The sequence below is a fragment of the Caretta caretta genome, chromosome 14, assembly GCF_965140235.1.
Source record: "Caretta caretta isolate rCarCar2 chromosome 14, rCarCar1.hap1, whole genome shotgun sequence".
Lineage (NCBI taxonomy): Eukaryota > Metazoa > Chordata > Testudines > Cheloniidae > Caretta > Caretta caretta.
In genome coordinates, this window is record NC_134219.1 from 46,341,107 (window position 1) to 46,365,251 (window position 24,145).

At 50.7% G+C, this 24,145-nt stretch overlaps 2 protein-coding genes across 5 annotated transcripts in view; one reads left to right on the plus strand and one right to left on the minus strand.

The window, feature by feature from the left end:
* Positions 1–423: 423 nt before the first annotated feature.
* Positions 424–23,382, plus strand: LOC125621684 (C-type lectin domain family 2 member D). Of its 3 annotated transcripts, XM_075119557.1 has the most exons (7): positions 424–629; positions 5,649–5,794; positions 11,607–11,834; positions 16,778–16,894; positions 20,394–20,575; positions 21,266–21,369; positions 21,582–23,382. In XM_075119557.1, exons 3-7 carry the CDS (start codon positions 11,756–11,758, stop codon positions 21,730–21,732), a joined length of 633 nt encoding a protein of 210 aa, XP_074975658.1. In that variant the 5' UTR covers positions 424–629; positions 5,649–5,794; positions 11,607–11,755; the 3' UTR covers positions 21,733–23,382. The 3 variants fall into 3 exon arrangements, with proteins under 3 accessions (XP_074975658.1, XP_048674771.2, XP_048674770.2); XM_048818814.2 differs by lacking the exon at positions 424–629 and having other exon boundaries at positions 5,642–5,794; XM_048818813.2 differs by lacking the exons at positions 424–629; positions 5,649–5,794 and adding an exon at positions 7,123–7,231.
* Positions 23,378–24,145, minus strand: part of LOC125621674 (killer cell lectin-like receptor subfamily B member 1B allele A) — a 43,345-nt gene continuing 42,577 nt past the window's right edge. For both annotated transcript variants that reach the window (XM_075119556.1, XM_048818803.2), the window contains exon 6: positions 23,378–23,755. In XM_075119556.1, the coding sequence (XP_074975657.1) occupies positions 23,629–23,755 (127 nt within the window). In that variant the 3' untranslated portion in view covers positions 23,378–23,628. The remainder of the gene's footprint in view (positions 23,756–24,145) is intronic.

Genomic DNA, 24,145 nt, shown 5'->3' on the forward strand with positions numbered 1-24,145 from the left:
GCTTTAGTGGTGTGACTAGCATCAGTCGTGCATGGTTCTGTTTTCGGGTTTTGTATTGCTGCCCATCCCCCACAATATCTGAGTGTCCTCCATTGTAGCCCAATCTATAGATTATATATATATTTGATTACTTAAGAATCCCCAGTCATCACTTTGAGGGTTGACAGGTTCTTGTCCCAAGATCAGGCCCAGTATTATTCAAATTATTGTATAGATGGGAACGGGCCTGTAAGGTCCTTGCATTGATCAGCATCGTGTTCCCATGATGCCTCTGGCGTTTAGGGCAGCAACGAAGTTCCTCCACTCCTGTCTGTTTCTGGCAAGTCTTTCAATGGTTCCCCAGCTGTGCCCCAGGTTTTTCACTTGGCTTCCCCAGCTCTTCGCCAGGTTGTTTTCAGGCAGTCTCGTTTTCGCTTGCCTTCAGGTGTCCATCTTATTGCTACTCTGGTAATGGAATCAGTTTCCATCTGACGCACATGGCCGATCCATCTCCAACGCTTCCTGGCAATGATGGTGCTCAGATCCTCTTGGCTGCACTGTGTCAATAGATCTTGGTTTGAAATTGTTCTGGGGCAAAAAGATATGGAGGATTTTTCGGAGGCAGGTCATATGGAATGAAGACAGTCTGGGTATGTGATACTTTCTCATTCCCCAGCTTTCTGCACTATAAAGTAGTGTTGAAAGCACGCAGCTCTGATAAATCTTGAGTTTGGTTTTGGTGTTGTAGTTTGATGATTTCCAGACTGTATTTAAGCTCCTAAAGGTGTTCCTGGCTTTACTGATTTTATTCCAGATGTCCTGGCTTGTTCCACCATCCAGACTGATGGTGTTGCCCAAGTAGGTGAATGTTTTTATGTTGGTCAGAACATAATCCTCTATCCATACTGGTGATGGTGAGGCAATATTAAAGGTCATGATATTTCATAGAATCATAGAACTGGAAGGAACCTTGAGAGGTCATCTAGTCCATTCCCCTGCACTCATGGCAGGACCAAGCACCATCTAGACCATCCCTGACAGGTGTTTGTCTAACCTGCCCTTAAAAATATCCAATGATGGAGATTCCACAACCTCCCTAGGCAATTTATTCCAGTACTTAACCCCCCTAACAGTTAGGACATTTTTCCTAATGTCCAACCTAAACCTCCCTTGCTGCATTTTAAGCCCATTGCTTCTTGTCCTGTCCTCAGAGATTAAGGAGAATAATGTTTCTCCTTCCTCCTTGTAACAACCTTTCAGGTACTTGAAGACTGTTATCATGTCCCCTCTCAGTATTCTCTTCTCCATGCTAAACAAATCCACTCCTTTCAATCTTCCCTCATAAGTCATGTTTTCTAGACCTTTAAACATTTTTGTTGCTCTTCGCTGGACTTTCTCCAATTTTTCCACATCCTTCTTGAAATGTGGTGCCCAGAACTGGACACAATATTCCAGCTGAGGCCTAATCAGCGTGGAGTAGAGTGGGAGAATTACGTCTCGTGTCTTGTTTATGAAACTCCTGCTAATACATCCCAGAATGATGTTTTAAAGTCACTGTCAACCCAGTGGTGTGTGCAGAGCAATACTCACTTCCCCGCATCGATGACCTCTTCGCAGGCCTGGCTGGGGGACAAAAGTTCAGTAAGATTGATCTGAGTCAAGCGTATATACAGATGCACGTCGATGAAAAGTCCCAAGAGCTGTTGACTATTGTGACGCATAAAGGGCTTTATTGATACTGTCATCTACCCTTTGGAATAACGTCTGCTCCCGCCCTGTTCCAGAGGGCTATGGACCAGATCTTGTGTGGCTTGCCAGGAGTCCATGGTCACTGGAAGGAATGAGGAGGATCACCTAAAGAATTTAGAGACTTCCCTACAAAGACTGGAAGAGCATGGCCTACGAGTCCGCAAAGACAAGTGTGAATTCTTCCAGCCCCCTGTTGAATATTTGGGACACATCATTGATGCTACAGGTCTTCATAAGGCCCCTGCAAAAGCTAAGGCTATTGTGGAGGCTCCCCCTCCTCGAAATGTTAGCCAGCTTCGCTCGTTTCAAGGACTATTAAACTATTATGGAAAGTTCATCTCACAGTTAGCCACACTGCTAAAACCACTTCACGAACTCCTTGGGCAGAACAAGGCCTGGAAGTGGACTGAAGCCTGTGATGTTGCATTTAACAAAGCTAAGGATGCATTGCTAAATTCTGACGTTCTGACGCACTTTGATCCATGCTTACCCCTACAGTTGGCCTGTGATGCCTCCCCTTATGGAGTGGGAGCAGTCGTGTCACACATTATGCCTTCTGGAGAAGACAGACCTATTGCTTTTGCTTCATGCACTCCAAGCAAAGCAGAAACTAACTATGCCCAAATCGAACATGAGGCATTGGGAATCATTTTCGGAATTCGGAAGTTTCATCGGTACCTGTTCGGACGGAAGTTTACTCTTCTCACAGACCATCGACCTCTGACTTCAATTTTTGGACCCCACACAGGCATTCCCCCATTAGCTGCTAGTCGTATGCAATGTTGGGCATTGTTGCTTTCCGCACACATGTATGAAATCAAATATCGGAAATCCACTCTGCACAGCAATGCGGATGGTCTCTCAAGGCTGCCTCTGCCATCAAACGTCAACATATTGCCCAGAAGGAAATCTTTTACTTTGAACAGGTAGAGAATAGACCCATCACCGCTACTCAGGTAAAGAAGGCAACTCGAGTTGACCCGGTATTGTCCTAAGTTATGGACCTGGTGATGCATGGAACATCTCGACAAACCTCTCCGATCTCACCCGACCTTGTTACCTACATGTCCAGGAGGACGGAGTTATCAATCCAAACTGGTTTGTTGTGGGGGAGACATGTCATTATCCCACCACCACTGAGATCATAGATGTTAGAATAGCTACATTCCGGTCACTGTGGAATAGTGCACATGAAGGAAATTGCACAAAGCTATTTTTGGTGGCCTCGATTGGACAGTGCTATTGAAGAAAAGGCAAGAGCTTGTATGTCATGTCAGGGTGTGAGGAATGCACCCCAGTGGGCACCCCTACACCCATGGGACTGGCCTGAAAACCCATGGCAAAGTATTCACATTGACTTCGCTGGCTCCCTTGAAGGAAGCATGTTCTTGGTGGTGGTAGATGCCCATTCTAAATGGCCAGAAGTCTCTATAATGCAGTCCACTACTGCAGAGAGTACTATCCAAAAACTACGGGGACTCTAGTCGTTTCGGTCTGCCAGAACAACTTGTGAGTGACAACAGACCGCAGTTCGTCTCTCAGGACTTGCAAAATTTTATGAAGGCAAATGGGATACACCACGTCCCAGGCTTTCTAATGATGGGACGACAGCTGTGCACTTGCCTTGATCTGCTGAAACCTTCTGAACCCCGACAAACTGTGCAAAGTCAGCAGCAAGATCAAGTTACCAGGCGTGCACCCAGAGCAAAAGACCGAACCTGTAGCCTGGGACAGCCAGTTTGGGCTCGGAATTATACTTCTGGAGCTAAACGGGTCCCTGCCACTGTCATCGCTCAAACAGGGCCTGTTTCTGACACAGTCCGGGCTGCAGAGGATCTCACCTGGCGGCGACGTGTAGATCAGCTGCTGCCAGGTCATGCCAGTCCTCAGGACACATCTTCAGCTGAGTTGCCTGACTTCACCGCTTCTGGCAAGACACCGAATCAAGAGTCATCTGTTCCTGACTGTCCCCCTCCATTACTGCTGGTGGCTGAGATACCCCCCTGCCCGGAACGAGCTGATACCACATCCTTACCCATTCGCCCTAGGAACCCTGAGCCCATTGTCAGGCCTGCGCCCAAGACACTTTTGGGAGCAACAACACCAGAAGTCCGCCGTAATCCACCGAGAGACAGAAGGCCTCCTCAATGGCTGGATCTTTAGCTAGGGTGAACCCATGGTTACGGGGCAAAATAATCTCCAGGGTTTAGCTGGGAACGGAGGCAGTCTACCCTCCTTCTCTAGTTTAGTGTCTGTTTTATTTAGGGGATGTTCTTATTAAGGGGGGCAGGAATATGTTGTGCATTTGGTTGTCATGGTAATAGAACCTTATTGTTGCTATGGCAACCGAGTTAGATTATTAGGGGATAGCCCAGCCAGTTTTGGCTGGTTTTTGGTTAGTTCAGTGTGTGGCAATAAATGGCTGCTTTCAAGGTTTACAGCTCTCTGTGTCTCCAGTGATTTCTTCCTAAAACTGTTGCCCCCAAGGATGTAACAAGCCCCAGGGGAGATGTGTGCGGGGGGGGGGGGGGGGGGGGGGAGGGGCAGAGGCGGTGATGGCCCCTGCTGGCCCCCCCATCGTGGCCCCTGCTGGCCCCTCCCCTTTTCCAGCATCACCCCCCATGCCTTCCTGGAGCACCAGTCACCACTGCCTAGCTCTATGGCCTACACCAGGGGTCTAAAACTCGCAGCCTGCGGGCCATCTGCGGCCCGCGAACCTCCCCAGTGTGGCCCACGGGGCTCCAGCAGTTTTGGGGCCAGGTCTCTCCCTTGGCCCCACCTACCGCCCCCGGGCGCTCCCACCCCCCAGGTGATTTAAAATGGCCCAGGGCCCTGGCAGCGCAGTGGAGCAAAGTGGCATCTGCCTGCTCGCTCCACCTGTCTGCCGGCTCCTCCCTGCGGCCCCGTGGTGGGGAGGGGAGGGCTGTCCCTCCGCACGCTGCCCCCGCCCCAAGCGTCCCTGCAGCCAATGGGAAGCAGCAGGGGCGGTGCCTGGGGGCAGCAGTACATGGAGGCCCCCCAGCCCGCCCCGCCTTGGTGCCCCAGGTAAGCGACGCACCCCCCCAACCCCCTCCCAGAGCCTGCACCCCCTCCCCACACACCCCAAACTCCTTCCCAGAGCCTGCACCCCTCCCCCAGCCCAGAGCCTGCACCCAGCACCCAAACTCCCTCCCAGAGCCTTAGGCAGGTGGGGGGTGGAGTTTTTTTGGGGGGCGGGTTATTATTGGCCCCACTGGGGGGATTTGAGGACTGGCACTGGTCCCAAGGTAAATTGAGTTTGAGACCCCTGGCCTACACCATGTAAATAAGAGTGTTTTCCTTTGTCTCAGTTCCTAACCCAGAGGGAGAACTGCCTGTCTCACTTTACTGTTCTATATTGACGCTCTTCACTGTGGTGAAGAGGCACCTTCCATGTACAATCAATAGCTAAGCCCCTAGTGGTCTTCATGGTGTCTCTGGCACGTCTTCCTTTTCTGGGTAAAAGCTCTGCTTAGAGTAAGGTGTTCAGAGTTTGGGGGCTGGTTGGCTGACTTGTGTCAGGGTCTTTTTGAAGTTGGGGAGCATTAGGGCAGATGGAGGCGTTCATGCTCTGAGTATCAATCTTGTAATGGGGAAAGGCGTTTTTGAAAAGGAACTTTTGGCCCCCATTGTTACCCAGATGTTTTGTAACAGGGCCAGGTTCTTTGACTGGCTACCAGCATCTATTGTCTGGGGAATAACCTCCCTCAGTCCACCAGGTAAACAGAAGGAAATATCTTCCAAAACAAACAGGGCTTATTTAGAGAACTTAACAATACCAGGGAATGCAAAGGGGAAAGGAAAATAAAAACAGTAAATAACTCAGTGGTTTGCCCCAACAGTGGGCCTGAAGCCAGGTCCCCAAACAGCCCTTGGCAATAACCAAAAGTTTGTACTTGCAGGTCCTCAACGAACCAAGTCCCAACGGATCCACGGGATGATGATGGACACAGAAGCGGTCGTCTGCGACTGGGCTTGGTGGATCCTGGACCTACCACTGCCTCCAGCGATTGCCGGGGACAGGAGATCAGGAGCACAGGAACAGATGGTAAGTTCACTAGGTCACACACGACAAGTCAGTCAGTCCCAGGTGAGGATGCTCTGTGGTGAAGGAAACCTCCTGAACCTGGCACAAATAGTCCGTTACTGGCTGCCTCGCTAACGGACAGCAACTGCTGACGGGCGCGCAGCCCTTATAAAAGGTTCTGTGTTGTGAAAGTTCCTCAGAGCCTGTCCCTTCTGGAAAGTTCCTAGAAAGATATAATTACTGGAAGGGACCTCGAGAGGTCATCGAGTCCAGTCCCCTGCGCTCATGGCAGGACCAAGTTCCAAGTCCTTTACATGTGCCATACACACAACAGCATCAACAACATTCATAAACATGAAAATAAACACAAGGGAAACAGCCCCATCCCCATCCGAGGGTCTGGGTGTCTCCCATGTAAAAGCAATAGTAGGTTTGAAGCCCCTTGTGGTCTTCCTGGACTCCATAAGAACATAAGAGCAGCCAGACTGGGTCAGACCAAAGGTCCATCTAGCCCAGTATCCTGTCTCACCAATGCCAGGTGCCCCAAAGGGAATGAACAGAACAGGGAATCATCCAGCGATCCATCCCCTGTTGTCCATTCCCAGCTTCAGGCAAACAGAGGCCAGGGACACTATTCCTGCCCATCCTGGCTAATAGCCAGTGATGGACCTGTCCTCCAGGTACTTATCTAGTTCTTTTTTGAACCCTGTTAAAGTCATGGCCTTCACAACATCCTCTGGCAAGGAGTTCCACAGATTGACTGTGCCTTGGGTGAAGAAAAACTTCCTTTTGTTTGTTTTAAACCTGCTGCCTATTTGTTTCATTGGGTGACCCCTAGTTCATTGACACTCCCACCCTGACTGTTAGTTTTTTTTTAAAATGGCGCTGCACACAGTGGCAAGTTTCAGAGTAGCAGCCATGTTTATCATACACATTGTAAGGAGAGTGATCACTTTAGATAAGCTATTACCAGCAAGAGAGAAAACCTTTTGAAGTGATAAACACCCATTTTTTCATGGTCTGTGTGTATAAAAACATCCTCACTGCATTTTCCACTTTTATGCATCCGATGAAGTGAGCTGTAGCTCACGAAAGCTGATGCTCAAATAAATTGGTTAGTCTCTAAGGTGCCACAAGTCCACTGTGACAAGTTCTCTAAAAACATCTGCTCAGTGACCCCCAAGGTCTTTCTTGAGCCCCAACAGCTAATCGACACCCCTTCTCTCCTACGCCGAGCTGGGGTTGTCTTTTCCCACCTGTCCCCTTCCCGCAGAGACCCCCCCCTCTTTGGCTGGGGGACGGAATCCGTCAGCACTTCCCGGATCCCAATAGGGCACGGGGTCCTTGCTGCGAGCGCTGATAGGCTCCACGTCACGCCCGCGGGGCGGGGTCTTCCTCTCGGGACTGATCCCGCAGGTGTTTGCGCCGCGCCGAGCTCCGCCAGGCTTCGGCTCGCAGGTGAGGGCGGCGCGTGTCCCCGAGCTGAGTCCAGGGCTGCGGACACCCCCCCTCCCCGGAACCTCTGGCTCGGGCTTTTGGTGCCCCCCCCCACCCCCGCCTGCTGCTGGGAGCCGCGGGGCAGGGGCCGGGGCATGGGCCGCAGGTGCCGGTTCCCCGGTTGGGGGGGGGGGGGGGGGGGCTGCAGCAGGGCCCGGCCGGAGACGGGGGAATGGGAGGCTGCAGCAGCTGGCGGCTATTCCCCCCCCCCCCCACACACACGGCGGCAGTGAGGGGGGGGGGAGGAGGAGACGCGCTCTGGGGGGGGGCGGGATTTCCAGAGCAGCAGCGGCCCCTGGTGCGGGAGGGGAGCAGCCCCGGGGAGCTCGGAGGGTGGGAGCAGCACCTGGGGCTGTAGCCCTGGGTGTGCGGAACCAGGTGCAAAACAGCCCCCCCGTCCCCCACCACCTGCACGACGGGCTCAGGTCCCCTCCCCAGCCCCACACAGTCCGGTGGGGTTGGGTCCAGGGTCCCAGCTGCTGCCCGGCCCCCCCACCCAGCCCTCTGCAGGTCCGGAGCCTGCTCTAGCTCCGACCCCCTGCTGAGGGGCACCTGGACTTTTATCGGTCTGGTCGGTGCTGCCCACCCCAGCTGCCAGGGTCCCTTTTCCACCAGGAGTTCTGGTGGGAAACTGGATGCCTGACAGTCTTATGGCGAGGTAAGAAAAAAGGGTTATCAAAACAAGTTTTGTATTTAAATCTGATGACTTAAAACAGTGCTTCTCAACCAGGGGTCCGGGGCCCCCAGGGGAGCCTCAAGCAGGTTTCATGGGGCTGCCAAGCAGGGCCGGCATTAAATTTGGTGGGGGCCCAGGGCAGGGAGCCGAAGCTCCACCCCATGGGGCTGAACCCTGAGGCCCCGAGCCTCGCCACTTGGGGCTGAAGCCGAAGCCTGGGCAACTTAGTTTCATGGGGGCCCCTGTGGCATGGGACCCCGGGCAATTATGTTGTTTGCTACTCCTAATGCTGGCCCTGGCTTTTATAATGCAGAAAAAAAGAGTTTTTGTGGCACAGGTAGGCCTTGGAGGTTTTCACAGCGTGTTCTGGGGGCCTCTGAAAGAAAAAGGTTGAGAACCCCTGACTTAAAAGTCCTGTATCCTGGTGATGACCAGGGATCGTAGGTAATAATACAAATAGAAGAGCCCTTGTCTTCTATATAGGCCCTATGAGGCCATTTGGAAAGTCAACGCAACTGTTTGTGGCTATAGCCGAACACATGCAAGGCCAGTTTACTCACAGTGCATTTCCTCCTGGATTACAGCTTGCATCCGTGCTTGCTGTGATCGGATAGAAGTTCCCCCACCTCTTCAGCTGCATTCCTGGCTCATGTTCTGCTTTGGGAAATCTGCGGGGCGGCGACGTGGTCCTCTGTTCACACCTTCACGTTGCACTGCGCCATTGTCCTTTAAGCTAGGGGTGACGTTGCGTTCGAAACAGTATTTCTTCAGTCAGTGACACGTTGACTCTGACCCCACTTCTGAGGTAGGGCTTAGGATTCACCTAACTGGAATTGATATGAGCAACCGTAAGCCACACACCTTCTGGGTGTGGTGTATTGTCCCATGTAGTGGCACCGAGACCACTTACAGAGAGAGGTCAAATGAGGAAAGGCTGAGGGAAATGGGATTGTTTAGTCTGCAGAAGAGAAGAATGAGGGGGGATTTGATAGCTGCTTTTCAACTACCCGAAAGTGGGTTCCAAAGAGGATGGATCTAGACTGTTCTCAGTGGTAGCAGATGACAGAACAAGGAGTAATGGTCTCAAGTTGTTACGGGGGAGGTTTAGGTTGGATATTAGGAAAAACTTTTTCACTAGGAGGGTGGTGAAACACTGGACTGCATTACCTAGGGAGGTGGTGGAATCTCCTTCCTTAGAAGTTTTTAAGGTCAGGCTTGACAAAGCCCTGGGTGGGATGATTTAGTTGGGGATTGGTCCTGCTTTGAGCAGGGGGTTGGACTAGATGACCTCCTGAGGTCCCTTCCAACCCTGATATTCTATAATTCTGCTCTACAGCCTTAGGTAAGAGCCAGATGGCTTTTAGCTCATGCGGGGTCGTCGTTGGGCAGGATCGAACCGGGGACCTCTGGAGCTTAGTGCATGAGCGTCTACCGCATGAGCTTGTGCCACTACATGGGACAACACACCGCACCCAGAAGGTGTGTGGGTTACACAACCACTCGAACAAAAGTCGGTTGCTCACCTTTTTGTAACTGTTGTTCTTCGAGATGTGTTGCTCATATCTATTCCATACCCACCCCCTTCCTCAATGTCGGAGTAGCCGGCAAGAAGGAACTAAAGGGGGGGTTGGGCCGGCAGGGTCATATATATAGGGCACCATCCTGGCACTGCTCCAAGGGGCTCCACTGCCAGCCTGACAGGTAGTCTCTAGGGAAAAACCTTCCAGCAGTTGTGTACGTGCCGTGCACGCACCCGAACTAGCATTGAGCCACCACCAGAAAGAAGAAGTTATAGTGGCATCTTTGGCTTTTGTGGTCACCAGGCTGTAGACCGCAGAAAGGGATCTAGGGCTCGTTGTGGACCAGAATCTAAATATGTATCAACTGTTGGGGAAAAAAGGGAACATCATTCTGGGATATATTAGCAGGAGTGTTGTAAGCAAGACACAAGAAGTAATTCTCCCACTCTACTCTGCGCTGATTAGGCCTCAAACTGGAGTATTGTGTCCAGTTCAGGGCACCACATTTCAGGAAAGATGTGGACAAATTGGAGAAAGTCCAGTGAAGAGCAACAAAAATGATTACAGGTCTAGAAAACATGACCTATCAGGGAAGATTGAAAGGAGTGGGTGTGTTTAGTCTGGAGAAGAGAAGACTGAGAGGGGACATGATAACAATCTTCAAGTACCTGAAAGGTTGTTACAAGGAGGAAGGAGAAACATTATTCTCCTTAACCTTTGATGATAGGACAAGAAGCAATGGGCTCAAACTGCAGCAAGGGAGGTTTAGGTTGGACATTAGGAAAAACTTCCTGTCAGGTGGTTAAGCACTGGAATAAATTGCCTAGGGAGATTGTGGAATCTCCATCATTGGAGATTTTTAAGGGCAGGTTAGACAAACGCCTGTCAGGGATGGTCACTCTAGGTGCTTGGTCCTGCCATGAGTGCAGGGGACTGGACTAGATGACCTCTCGAGGTCCCTTCCAGTCCTATGATAAATTTATCAGAGGAAGTGGGCTCCAGCCCATGAAAGCTTTTGCCCAAATAAATGTGTTAGTCTTTAAAGTGCCACAGGACCCCTCGTTGTTTCCACCTAACATGCTGGCTCCCCGTTGATGTTATAAGCACATGTGTGCCTCAGTCAGCTTCGTGGATCACAATGGTGTTCCTTGGATTTTCTAGCCACCTAAAAGCTAGGAGCTGTGATGCAGTGCTTGAGTCCTTTGTGGCTCCCACGCCACCTTCGTTAAGAGTTTTGAGCAGTGGTCCTCAACCTATTTACCATTGTGGGCTGCATCCAGTACTACGTGTATGGCCCTGCTGAAGTCTCATGGGCTGTAGCTGCGTGCTGATTGGGCCGCAGGTTGAGAACCATGGCTATAGAGCTCACCTTGTTTTCATCCATAGATTAGAAGGGCAAAACAAGCTTTGCTGCTTTTTCAACTCCCAATCGGTTTCTTTGAATAAACTGGAAAGAAGAGAATACTCTCTGTACCTGCATTAGAGGCTACTGCTGTCCAAAGCTGCTTTAACAAACTATCACCAGTGCGTAGCCAGTGACTGGCACCCGCTCAGCGGCTTGACTTTCTTCAAGACTTCATCAGCAAACGTGTTCTGCTGGAATAGTATTCTTTTTAATTAAATGTACATTATTTTAATTGTATTATAGTAAATTTAGGCCTTAACATAGGTTGTTATAATAAAAAAAAAGTTTAATTTTAAGTTGGGGTTTATTTAAAAAAAAGTATTTAAATAAAAACACCAAATTTTAAACCACTGATTTTTATGCAATCTCGGGGTGAGGGAGGCTGAGTCCTGTGTCTGTGCCCCTCCCAAACTCCTTCCCCTCCATCTCCCTAGAGTTGCCAGTGTAGGGGGAGGCACTACACACAGTTCTGTATTGTGCACACTTGCCTTTTATGTCTGGAGTTTGCACATCCCTGTCTGCACCCCATCCAGCCTCAGTGCGTCCCTCCCCTGCTGAATTTGGAGGGGGAAGGATGAGAGGAAATGGGAAATCTTCAGTGAGGGGCTTGATGACACCGGAGGGTATTGGTTACTACGCTGTTCTTACCTCTGGGGTTTGTTCTGAGGGATGGGGGAATGGGATGCCATAAACAAACACACTGACCCTTGTGTTGTCCTGACTGTGTCATTTCAGGTTCTAGGTCAGCCGGGAGGGGAGCCAAAGCCGTGGAGGATTGTGTAGCTGACTCTGCCACGGCTGCATGAAGCTGGTTCTTGCTGCTGGTGAGAGGGGTCCAAGTTGATGAGAGTCCAGCACCCACCACTGCCTCACTGAGAGGAGAGATGAGGGAGGGAGAGGAAGCAGATCCGTCTGAGCAGCCTCTTAACGGCTCCAGAGACTTGAAGAGCAGAGGAAAACCAGGTAACTGGAGTTTTCCTGCCTAGCAACAGGCTGGAGAGAGATGCTGACTTTCAGTGGTGGGTGTAACTGCCCCCCCCATCCCACCCCGGTGCAGCAGGGGCTGTATTCCTTCAATGGACTCTGCTTGTTTCCTGCCGCTGCTCTCTCGTGTGGTTGTTGTTACACGTGCATTTTTAGGACGGCACATGTTGTCAAGGTTCCTACCCCACTCTGAACTCTTGGGTACAGATGTGGGGACCTGCATGAAAGACCCCCTAAGCTTATTCTTACTAGCTTAGGTTAAAAACTTCCCCCAAGGTACAATCTTTGCCTTGTCCTTGAACCGTATGCTGCCACCACCAAGTGTTTTAAAGAACAGGGAAAGAGCCCACTTGGAGACGTCTTCCCCCAAAATATCCCCCCCAGGAAAAGGGGTGTAGGGCTTGGGAAGGCTTGATAAGAATCCTCACCAATTGGTACAGGTGAACACAGACCCAAACCCTTGGATCTTAAGAACAATGAAAAAGCAATCAGGTACCTAAAAGAAGAATTTTAATTAAAGAAAAGGTAAGAATCTGTAAAAACCTCTGTAAAATCAGGATGGTAAATACCTTACAGGGTAATCAGATTCAAAACATAGAGAATCCCTCTAGGCAAAACCTTAAGTTACAAAAAGACACAAAACCAGGAATCTACATTCCCTCCAGCACAGCTTATTTTACCAGCCAGTAAACAAAAGGAAATCTAATGCATTTCTAGCTAGCTTACTTACTAACTTAACAGGAGTTGTGAGGCTGCATTCCTGATCTGTTCCCGGCAAAAGCATCACACAGACAGACCAAACCCATTGTTCCCCCGGGCTCCAGATTTGAAAGAATCTTGTCCCCTCATTGGCCATTTTGGGTCAGGTGCCAGCGAGGTTACCTTAGCTCCTTAACCCTTTACAGGTGAAAGGATTTTGCCTCTGGCCAGGAGGGATTTTCTAGCACTGTATACAGAAAGGTGGTTACCCTTCCTTTTATATTTATGACAACATGGTCTATCCCCTTTGGCTCATGTCTCCATGGATACCTCCTGTCACTGCCCTTTCCTTCCGTTTGTTTGAAAGGGTCAGATCCTCCCTTCCGTGTGTGAGCAGCAGGCAGGCTGAGGTGTGCACACTCCTAACACACTCAGAGCCCTGCCTCTGTGCAGGGCAAGGAACAGGTGTAGCTGCCTGTGGCCACAGCACATTCACTTGTGTTTTGCCAGTGCGCTTACTGTGCCCTCAGATGTGGCTCTGGGCACTAGGGAAGAGGATTTGCTAAGACTGAACTCCCACAGGGGTTTTGTGGATTCACTCTCCCTGGTACATAGGCTCTTTTCCAAATTTCCTGCCAACCTTTGGTTATTAATTATGGCAATTCTCTGGCTATTCTTTTTATCCATATAAATGGTTAATCTCTTTTTTAACTTTCCTAAATTCTTGTTCTCAATTTCCTGTGGCAGTGAGTTAGAATCATAGAATTTTCAGATTGGAAGAGACCTCAGGAGCTTCTAGTCCAATCCCCTGCTCAAAGCAGGGCCAACACCAACTAAATCATCCCAGCCAGGGCTTTGTCAAGCTGGACTTTAAAAATCTCTAAGGATGGAGATTCCACCGCCTCCCTAGGTAACCCTCCAGTGCTTCACCACCCTCCTAGTGAAATAGTGTTTCCTAATATCCAACCGAGACCTCGCCCACTGCAACTTGAGACCATTGTTCCTTGTTCTGTCATCTGCCATCACAGAGAACAGCCTCGCTCCATCTTCTTTGGAACCCCCCTTCAGGTAGTTGAAGGCTGCTATCAAGTTCCCCCCTGACTCTTCTCTTCTGCAGACTAAATAATCCCAGTTCTCTCAGCCTCTCCTTGTAAGTCATGTACTCCAGCTCCCTAACCATTTTTGTTGCCCTCCGTTGGACTCTCTCCAATTTGTCCACATCCTTTCTGTAGTGGGGGGACCAAAACTGGACGCATTATTCCAGGTGTGGCCTCACCAGTGCCAAATAGAGGAGAATAATCACTTCTCTTGATCTGCTGGCAATGCTCCTACTAATACAGCCGAATATGCCGTTGGCCTTCTTGGCAACAAGGGCACACTGCTGACTCATATCCAGCTTCTCGTCCACTGTAATCCTGAGGTCCTTTTCTGCAGAACTGCTGCTTAGCCAGTCGGTCCCCAGCCTGTAGCTGTGCATAGGATTCTTCCATCCTAAGTGCAGGACTCTGCACTGGTCCTTGTTGAACCTCATCAGATTTCTTTTGGCCCAATCCTCCAATTTGTCTAAGTCACTCTGGAACCCATCCCTACCCTCCAGCATATCCACCTCTCTCACCAGCTTAGTGTCATCTGCAAACTTGCTGAGGGTGCAATTCATCCCATCACCCAGATCATTAATAAAGATGTTGAACAAAACCAGCCCCAGGACTGACCCCTGGGGCACTCTGCTTGATACCAGTAGTCAACTAGACATCAAGCCATTGATCACTGCCCATTGAGCCTGACAGTCTAGCCAGCTTTCTGTCCACCTCATAGTCCATTCATCCAATCCATACTTTAACTTGCTGGCAAGAATACTGTGGGAGACCGTATCAAAATCTTTGCTAAAGTCAAGATATATCACATCCACCGCTTTCCCCATATCCACAGGCCAGTTATCTCATCATAGAAGGCAATCAGGTTGGTCAGGCATGACTTGCCCTTGGTGAATCCATGTTGACTGTTCCTGATCACCTTCCTCTCCTTAAAGTGCTTCAAAATGGAGTACTTTAGGACCTGCTCCATGATTTTGCCGGGGACTGAAGGGAGGCTGACCAGTCTGTAGTTCTCTGGGTTCTCTTTCTTCCCTTTTTAAAATATGGGCACTATATTTGCCTTTTCCAATCGTCTAGGACCTCTCCTGATCGCCATGAGTTTTCAAAGATAATAGCCAATGGCTCTGCAATCACATCAGCCAATTCCCTCAGCACCCTTAGATGCATTAGATCAGGACCCATGAACTTGTGCATGTCCAGCTTTTCTAAATAGTTCTTAACCCATTCTTTCACCCCTGAAGGCTGCTCACCTCCTCCTGTAGCAGATCAACGACTCACCGCAGTGGCACCTCCTGCTGGTTGCCTCAGGAATTAGCTCTTTTCCAGCACTTGGAGAGCCCCCTGCTGGCTGCTGTCTTGCCTACCTCAGGCCCCGTGTCCCTCCTGGACCCTGGTGCCCCTTACCTTGGGGTTCTACCCCCAGCAGTACCCCCACACTCTGGGTCTCTCCTCCCAGGGGAACCCCCAACCCTCTATACCTACCTTGCCTCAGTGGCTACTGCCAGTTGTCATCTAGCCCCTGTTCTCTGGGGCAAACTGCAGTCTGTAATGGCCATCATTGGCAAGGGGTTTGGACCAGCTGCCTCTGCCTGTACCTCTGCAGCCCCAGTACCTGCTTTGCCCTTTAACAAGGCCTCAGTCTGGGGAGTTGCCAGGCTGGAGCTCCCTAGCACTTCTTACCCTTCCTCTGGTCTGGTCTGGTCCTCCAAGGCTGGAGTAAGACTGACCCAGCTCCTCCCTTAGCCCTTCTTATACTGGCCCAGCCGGGTCCTGATTGGCTGCCTCCAGCCCGCTCATGATTGGCTCTCAGCCCCAGTGCTCTCTAAGGGCTGGCCTTTAACCCTTTCAAGGCGGGAGCAGGGTGACTGCCCCGCTACACCTCCCCATACTGTGTTGCCTGGTGCAGCAGCCTGGGAGCTGACCTTTTCTGCTTCAAAAAAAAAAAAAGGCTGAGGCAAAAAAAGTATTGAGTACTTCAGATTTTTCCACATCATCTGTCACTATGTTGCCTCCCCCATTCAGTAAGGGTCCCACACTTTCCCTGACCTTCTTCTTGTTGCTAACATACTTGTAGAAACCCTTCTTGTTACCCTTCACATCCCTTGCTAGCTGCAACTCCAATTGTGTTTTGTCCTTCCTGATTACACCCCTGCAGGCTCCACAGTCTAATTATATGTTGCTTGGAAAAAATAGTTCCTTTCCCACCTTTTTAATCTCATTGAATGTCCCCTTGTTCTTGTGTTATGAAAAGAGATCACTGGGAAGGAGTGAACTACCCCGTTAAGGGACAGGCAGGAGGCTACAGCTGGGACAGCCTGGGGTGTAATCAAGGCAGCCCTGCCCCCGCCATAGGCCTGTGCTTTATAAAGAGAAAGAGGGAGCTGAAGGAGAGAGGGGAATAGAAGCTAGGTAGGCTGCAGCAGTGGTTGTTTCTCTCAGGCTCTAGGAGACCAACCTCATGAGACTTGGTTTCACAGATTAACTCTGGGATCCATGACGCAGGGTCCTGAGGTGAGCGCCGTATGAACTGTTTGTTGTAATTGACCCTGTCCTGAAGCCTTATTGAAAAGGGAAGTGCTATTTTCTTAATTAGTATTGGCATCTCTTTGCCCTGGGCTGTTAACGCAAACCTACTGCTGCCAATCAAGGGAAATTGTGGGATGCACCCACAGTGCCACACCAGGCCACACGCGGGTGTGCAGGGACTGCCCACACCTTTACCAACAAAAGCTCCCAGCTACCTTCTGTCCCATCTGTATTGCATAGACAGTTTATCCTGGTCCCTCTCATTTACTTCCTCTCCATGGCAAAACCATTCCAGGCTTGTCAATCTCTTGTGGTAGTTTCTCCAGGCCCTTGATCATCCTCCAACCTCCTCCGAATCCCTCTGAATTCTGCATGGTCCTTTCTGGGGATTAATTGGTTAATTAACCACATAGTGGTGTTTGCAGGAGCGATGTTCTCCTTCACAGTCTGGATGGGAGTTCGAGTTAATATTTGTGTCCAGAGCTGGGACAGAACCATTTTAGAAATCAAAATAAATACCTGGTGTGTGTCAGATCAGAGCCTGATGGCAAACAATTCTGGTTTCCGTAGCCCCAGGAGCATTAACGGGTTTTTATCTTCCAGATGATCCAGTTTACAGCAACTTGAGGAAAGCGGCTTTATCTGAAGGTCGAGGTGTATTCATTGCCATAGTCGTGGTCTTGGTGGTAATCACCATTGCTTTAGCAGCAGCTTTGGGAGGTAAGTTCAGTCTCTGAGTGTGGTTCTCTCTGATGGTTCAGTTTCTGAGTGTGGGGGAGTTTGTTATCCTTAGTGGCTCACAACTCTGTGTGTTCTCCTCCTCGCCTCACTGCTTTAGCAGTCAGGTCAGACAGGATTCTCTCTAGGTTCTTTTATGGTGTCCGTCACTGAGAGCATCATAACATTGATGGATTTCTCCTCACAGCCCCTGTGAGGCAGGGATGTGTCCTTGTCCCCATTCGGTGGCGTGGGAGCCAAGGCACCGGGGCTGGTTCCACAGGGTGCTAAGGCACCGAAGTCCCAGTTTCAGGCACCCCTGTGATCTGCCAACCCCCTGCCCGGCTGCCACTGAACCCTGGGGGTGCCTACCTGGCTTACCTGGGGATGGTGCTTTTGCTGTAGAAGTTCCCTGAGCTGCTGCTTGGCCCTCGACACCCAAGGCCTGTCTTACCTGTGGGGTGGGATTGGGCAGGCGTGCTTAGGCTGCCTGCCTCTGTGAAACAGGTGCGGGGCAAGGACCCTCCCACCTTAACCCTGCCCCAGTGGTTAGGGCCCTCACCTCCGATGTCAGATCCCGGTTCCAGTCCCCTCTGTGTGAGGGGAGACAGGATCTGAGCAGGGGTCTCCCACCTCCCAGGTGAGAGCCCAGCCACTGAGCTTTGGGCAGTCTGAGGTGGGGCGGGGGGAGGGGTATTCTCAATATTTCCTGTTGAAGTTGTTCCACTTTGATTGAATACTTAAATATTAATTGTGCCAGAGAGTTAGAATCCCTCTATAATCTAGTGCTTAGGGCACCCACCTGAGAGGTGGGAACTTCCTGTTCTCCAATCCCTGCTCCTCAGGGAGAGGGGGACTGAAGCAGGGTCTCCCACATCGGGGGCAAGAACCCTACAAGTTAAAGGTTATCAAGGATGTCATCTCTTCTCCCCACCCTCTGTCCCCAGCTATTTTCAGGGGATGTGACACCTGCTGAGCTCACTATCACAAGAAGTGACGTGGGTACCTGACTCCAGGAGGGGGATTTCCCACTGCAGGTTGTTAGCAGGGCTGGGCCCCTCCCTGCAGCCAGGGCTTGGGGGCTGAGCTTTGAGAGGGGCAGGGCATGGGGCACAACCCTGGTCACTGTGTTCTACTGGCTGGTTTGGGCAGCCCCTGTCTGGCATCCTAGCTCTTGTGGATCCTGTACTTAGACGCCCCTCCCTCCCCGTTCATTGCGTGGGGCACCCAGCTCAGGCCTTGTAGATCGCATTGTTCTTCCAGTGATTTCCTAGGCTAATAAAAGTTTGGCGTTGCAAGGCTGGACGTCAAATGCTGAAGTCCCTTTGTGGATCCAGGCCGAAGTGACTCGCCCTGGGTCAGCCAGGGAGTCGGGCTCAGCTGGGAATTGTATCGGGATTTCCTGAGTCCCAGTCATCCAGGGCAGTGAACACGAGACACTTGCTCTTTTCTGGCTTCCAGCCCGCTCTGTTGCTCCCTTTTGTACCCAGGGACTCTCCCTTACACGCATTTGAATTTATGGACTGACAGGAATCCCCTGTCTGATCTTCACTGAGCAGGGTAACTTGTCTGCAGTCTGGTGATTTGAGGTTACTAATCTGGCCATTTTGCCTCCCTCCGCCTGGTTGTCCCACAGCAGGGCTGACAGGGGTAACAGCATCCCTGGGATGAGCTATATTGCTGTGGGGGGAAGCCCCATCCCTGCTGTTGAGATTTTTACCCCATGGGTCAGCAGTCTCCAAAGGGAGGGCTCCCCAGGGACAGTGTGTGCAATTACAGAATAGTTCCCTGCAGTGTGAGCCTTTTGGTAATGTGCAGCCCTACACGTTCCTGCAGGGGATAAGTGGGGTGCAGGAGGATCTAGCAGTTGGGAGCAGGGTCCAAGTGTGGCTTGCCGGGGTTATTAGAAGGGGTGCTCACTGCTCCCATGTTCCACTCCAGTGTAGTGAGCTCTGGGGTCAGGCTGCAGACTCCAGGGTATCTGATGCTTTGATACGTGAGATGGGTGAGGAAGGAAACCCGCTCAGAGAGGCTGTCAGAACTGAATGGATCTGAGTGCCCCTTGTCTTCAAGGTGGCATTGGCAGAGCCCAGCAGGTCTGGCAGCCTCTCTGCTTGTGCCTCTGCCTATTGTACCTGTTCCCACAAAACTAGTAGCTGAAATGACACGCTCAGTATTCACCCTGCACTGCCTCCTGGACTGAGCTGCCAAGCTCCATAGATGTGTTCACACCTTTTGTAGCTGCACAAATCTGAGTCAAAGCCCTTCCCCCAACTCAGGAACTTTAAACGTTTCCAGTGATTACTTGTAGGTAACTTTCTTTGCAGCAAAAGGGTTAAATTTCAGGGAGGGGCTTAAAAGTGGTTTTATGTGACCCTCTCCCTGCTGCTTGTACTCCTGAGGGAATTCTGTGTCAACAAATGAAAAATTCTGCACACAATATTTTAAAATTCTGCAAATTTTATTTGTCAATAAATGTGGAGGCTCCAGCCTGGCCGTGGAGAGCCCAGGCCACTGGCTGCATGGAGGTGGGAGATCCCTGCAGCCCCCTACCTCCCAGGACAGGGACTGAATGATGAGGCTGCATCTGACCCTGACACAGCGCATGGCCCGGCTGGCCTGCCCCAGAAACACCCTGAGGGCCAGGGCCCTGCCTCTCTGTGTCAGGTGTACCAGGTGGGGACAGAAGGCTCATCCTGACAAGATTCCAGTGTGGAGCGGCCTAATGTGGGGGATCCAGGTTTGGGATGAAAGGATTCTGTGTGGGTCAGTCTGAGGGTGGGGGCCTGGGGTTGTGGGGGGGAGCTGGATGCACAGGGACTCATTGAGGGTGTTCTGGGTGGAGGGGCAATGGGACTTGGGCTGAGGAGTCCAGGTAAAGATGAATGGGGCTTGGTGTGGCCATTCTGTGGAATTGATTGAATTACCGCACCACTCTTAAACTTCTTTCTCTGAATCCTGATGCATTAAATACATAACTGGCAGCCTCCGGCTCAGGGTAACTCGCTGCTGCAGGATGTAACTGAGGCCCAGAGCTCAGCTGGATTCATCAAAGGACTGGACCTTGATGTGGATAATGGGACCATCCACAGTCATACTGGAGAGGGTTCAGTGTGGAAGGGGCACAAACCCGCCTGCTTCAGGCCAGGAGCCAGCCACTGGCAGACAGAAGTGTCCTCCTACCCTTCTTGGCAGGCTGTTCTCTCTCTGAATCAGGGTACGAATAGGAATATAAATCTTCCCGCTTTGGGGCCTAGCCAGCCTCTGAGGGCATTTGGGGGAAATGTTCCCTGGGGCCGGCTATCCCACCACTGCCCACTAGGGGGTGCATTGCCCTCCCTCTGAAGCAGCTGGTGCTGGTGGCTCTCAGAGATCAGTCGTCAGCCCCGCTAGTCTGATCCAGTCTGGCCGTTCCTGTGTTGCTGTTCCTGCTTGTTCTCCACAGAGAGATGAGAAAAGGGACGGTCTCTCACCCTGGGTTCTCCCTCTCTCTCTTTTTTAGTGGAAAAATCTAAGCAGCCTCCTCCTGGCCCCGCTGCTGCCTCACAGTGCCCGGACGGCTGGTTCAGGAACCGAGGGAAATACTTCTATTTTTCTAAGGCCGAAGGGAACTGGACCTACAGCCAGAGCTTCTGCTCATCACATGCTGCCTCCCTGGCTGGGATTGAGAGTCTGCAAGAGCTGGTGAGAAGCACAGATGTGTTGTGCCAAGCACAGCGATCATCGGCACCACAGATAGGGCTGGAGTCAGGCTGGGCTCAGCCCCTGTAGGGCAGAGGGGAGCCCGGGTGCCTCCCAGGCTGGGTGGACAGAGTCAGTGCGGTTCTGGCAGTTGAATCCTGGCTGGACTTGGGGCTCCAACTTCCCCAACTTTGCATCTGCTCAGAGCCCCAGGTGGGAGACTCCTGCTGTGCAGGACAGGGCCACCTCAGTCAGATCCCGGCCAATGGGCTGCCTGGGGCCTAGAGGGGGTGAAAAACTGCCTCCCCAGCTCAGCCCCAGGGTTCCCTCATGGGTGAGGTGGGGGAATCCCTCTGAAGGTGAGACCGGCTCTGTGCCTGCATCCCTCAAGTGCCCTGCCCTGGTGGCAGGGGTCTGTCTGCCCTCCCCCTCCTGGCCTTGCTGTGCTCTGAGAAGGGGCTGCTGGGTGAACAGTGACCTTGCAGCTCAATTCCTGCTTCACCCAGTGGATGCCACAGCAGCCCCAAAAAAGAGGACGGGGGAGGGTGAAGGGTTAATACTTATCTGATCCCTTCACCCAATAACAATGGAAGAGGCCTGTAGAAATCCCCTACTGCCCAGGGCTCTGTGAGGTGTTGGAGCAGCACAGAGTCAGGGTCTAACACAGCTGTTTGCTTATATTGCATTTGTAAGGGTTCCCTGCTGCCCTACAAAGGCAAACTGGACCACTGGATCGGCCTCTGGAAGGACGCGGGCCAGATCTGGAAATGGGCCAACGGGACTGAGTTTGACCATCGGTGAGTCTTTTTCCTTTGTGTTGGGTCAGAGGTGATGGAAATGTCCCACTGGCTGCTTTAACTTCCCCTCCTGCCGGGAGCGGGGCCTGGTGCAGGAAGGGGGGATCCGGAGGGTCTATAAGTTCATCAGCTCCTCTCCCTGACCTGGGGTGTCTCCCCCGGTCTGTGCCTGGCACACATTGACTCTAGCTCCAATTGTCTCTGGGTTACAGATTTGAAATACAAGGTGGAGTCGACTGCGCGTACCTGGATGAAGACCTCAGAGTCATCAGCTCCAGCTGCAGCACATCAAGAAAATGGATCTGCAGTAAATCTGATACCCCTACGAAGGAAGAGGAGCGTGTAGTGGGAGGGGACTCGTGAACCAAGGCGACATGTCTGGTGGTGAAAAATTCTGTGCTGTTTCTTCTCACCTGTTTCCTGAAATGCAGATTTTCCCTGTCTCCTGTCTTCCTCCTCTCGCTGTCTTACAACTTAGAAGTAAACTGAGGGGAAGACACTCCTTTGTTTCAGACCTGCTTGACCAATGCTGCCTAATTGGGGCTCTGTCCGTTTGAATGTGTGCCAACAACATCATTTGGGGAAATTTATAACTTTACATATAATGTTGCTATGTCCATTTCACCATGATATTATTGACCAGCAAGTTATTAGTTTTCAAGTGATGCCTTACAAGGTGTATTTTCTATAAAGATTATTACAATAGGGTGTAGAGTGTGACTACGGAAGTACATGCTGTCACAGGGTGGTACCTCTCTGGAGTTGTTTAGTGACTCAGCTTAATCAACCTGTACTGTGTGTAGTTCCCGAGGAGCTGTGGTCGCCTTCCCCCATGGAGTAGACCACAAGCAGAGAGAAGCCACTCATACATTTTAACACAATGGTCCCCAAACAGATTGCAGGGCAGGAGGTTGCAATATCCCAGATTCTCAGCCTCCCTTATTGCTGGGGATAGTCTCCTCAGCACCAGTCGGAAAATTTCTCCCTTGCACAATTCATCCCATTAGCTCCAATTGATCCCTGGTGCCTTTAATAATTTCTTGTCATCTTGGGGTTTGCACCCTTCAGACTGGGACATGGTTCTCATGGCTCCTTATTGTGTCCCCAAACTGTGACAAATTAGGGTAACCTAATCATTAGGATAACCTTCCTGCAGACAGCCATCCCTGCAACCCCTTGGATGCCATAGAATGTCTTTGGCCTTGGGCCCAGGTGGTCGGGTTCCATGTGGTGGTGGCACTTCCGAGCTCTGTCCGCCTTTGTTGTTTACAGCCAGCCATGCAGCTGTGCTGCCCTGTGAGATATGGAGTGTGGGTGTCTTCATGCAAACCCAGCCTCTGAATTTGTGCCTGGGAGCCTCCTTTGGTGAAAATGTGGCACGGGCCTAGAACCAGCTTGACATGCTTGCCCCCCTCTCCAGGAGGCTCCTCTTTCCCCTCCCTGCCCAACTTTTGTGCTGCCCCTGTTCACTGACTGCCAATTTTCACATCCGCAGGCTGCGCTTCAGGGACAGATTTCTTTAAGGCACTTTTTCATGTAAAATATTCTTACGTGTCTTTTATAAAGAAACTGCAGTGCAACAATGTGTAGTGCTGGAATGTCCAGGCTGCTAATTACACAAATGCTAATTATGCCAAATTCCAGAGGGCAGATTGTTGCTGCTTGAGTTAGGTGCCTTCTCTGCAGCTCTTTAGGTTCTTGAAGGTGTCTGACCTGTGTAACCTTGGTCTGCAATATATTTGCCTTACTCATATCTGTTTATAAGGTATGATGAGCTCTTTCCTGGGAATGGATTCTGTTGCTGACAGAAAACGGTCCTAAAATAGCACAGCCATGTCTAGATGTCCTCTTGTGAATCTAGCCTGAATTTTTTTAGTATTATTATTATTATTATTATTATTTATTATTATTTTGGCTGAAACTATTCAGTGAATTCAACACCAGTTTGTGAATAGTCTTGTTCCTTCCAAAACTGCATTTTTTGGCAAATAAACTATTCAGTGGAAAAATGTCTCCCAGCTCTACTTGTGATGTCATTTCACTAGTTCTCCCTTCACCTTAATCTTCCAGCCCAGACAGGACCTGAATTTCAAATGCAAGAAAAGCCTTTCAGGCTGTCTTTATCCACCTTAGAAAAGTGGGAGGGCACAAGCCCAATTTTTCCCTTTGAAGCTCATCTTCAATATTCATCGTTCATGTGACAGACTGAAACTAAAGTAGAATTTATAGTTCATACTTAGAAAATACACGTAATTAATGTCACTGTCTAATGAGGAGAGCGTCTTTTTCACAAATCCATTTAGAGACTGTAGTGCAGGGTTCACACTGAATCCCATCTGCTTTTATCACCCCGCATTTCCCTTCAGCAGGATCCACTAACTTGAACCTGGGAAACAAAATAAATAAATCCCTGTTTAGAATTTTTGAACAAGATGTTTAACAGCTTTTTCTCATTCGGACACACCTCTCAAATTTCTTCCTTAACTGCTGAACTCTTCCTACAGAGCCCTAATTGATAAAACGCTTCCGAGCACATGACCCTTTTGTAGCAGCTGGTTGGCCTTGATCTATTTCTGAAAACACTTGTCCATATTACAAAACCCAGCCCCTCAGGATGCGAAAGCCATCGAATGAGGCTCAGGACTCAATTCATCTCCTCTCTGTGCAGAGTGTCGTTCCTAGCTCTGAATATCTCTTGCGACCATATGTAGCCTCTGCTGACACCAGTCCTGGAAAGCAACAGCCCTGTGCCCCCTGCTGTACATCTTACATGGAC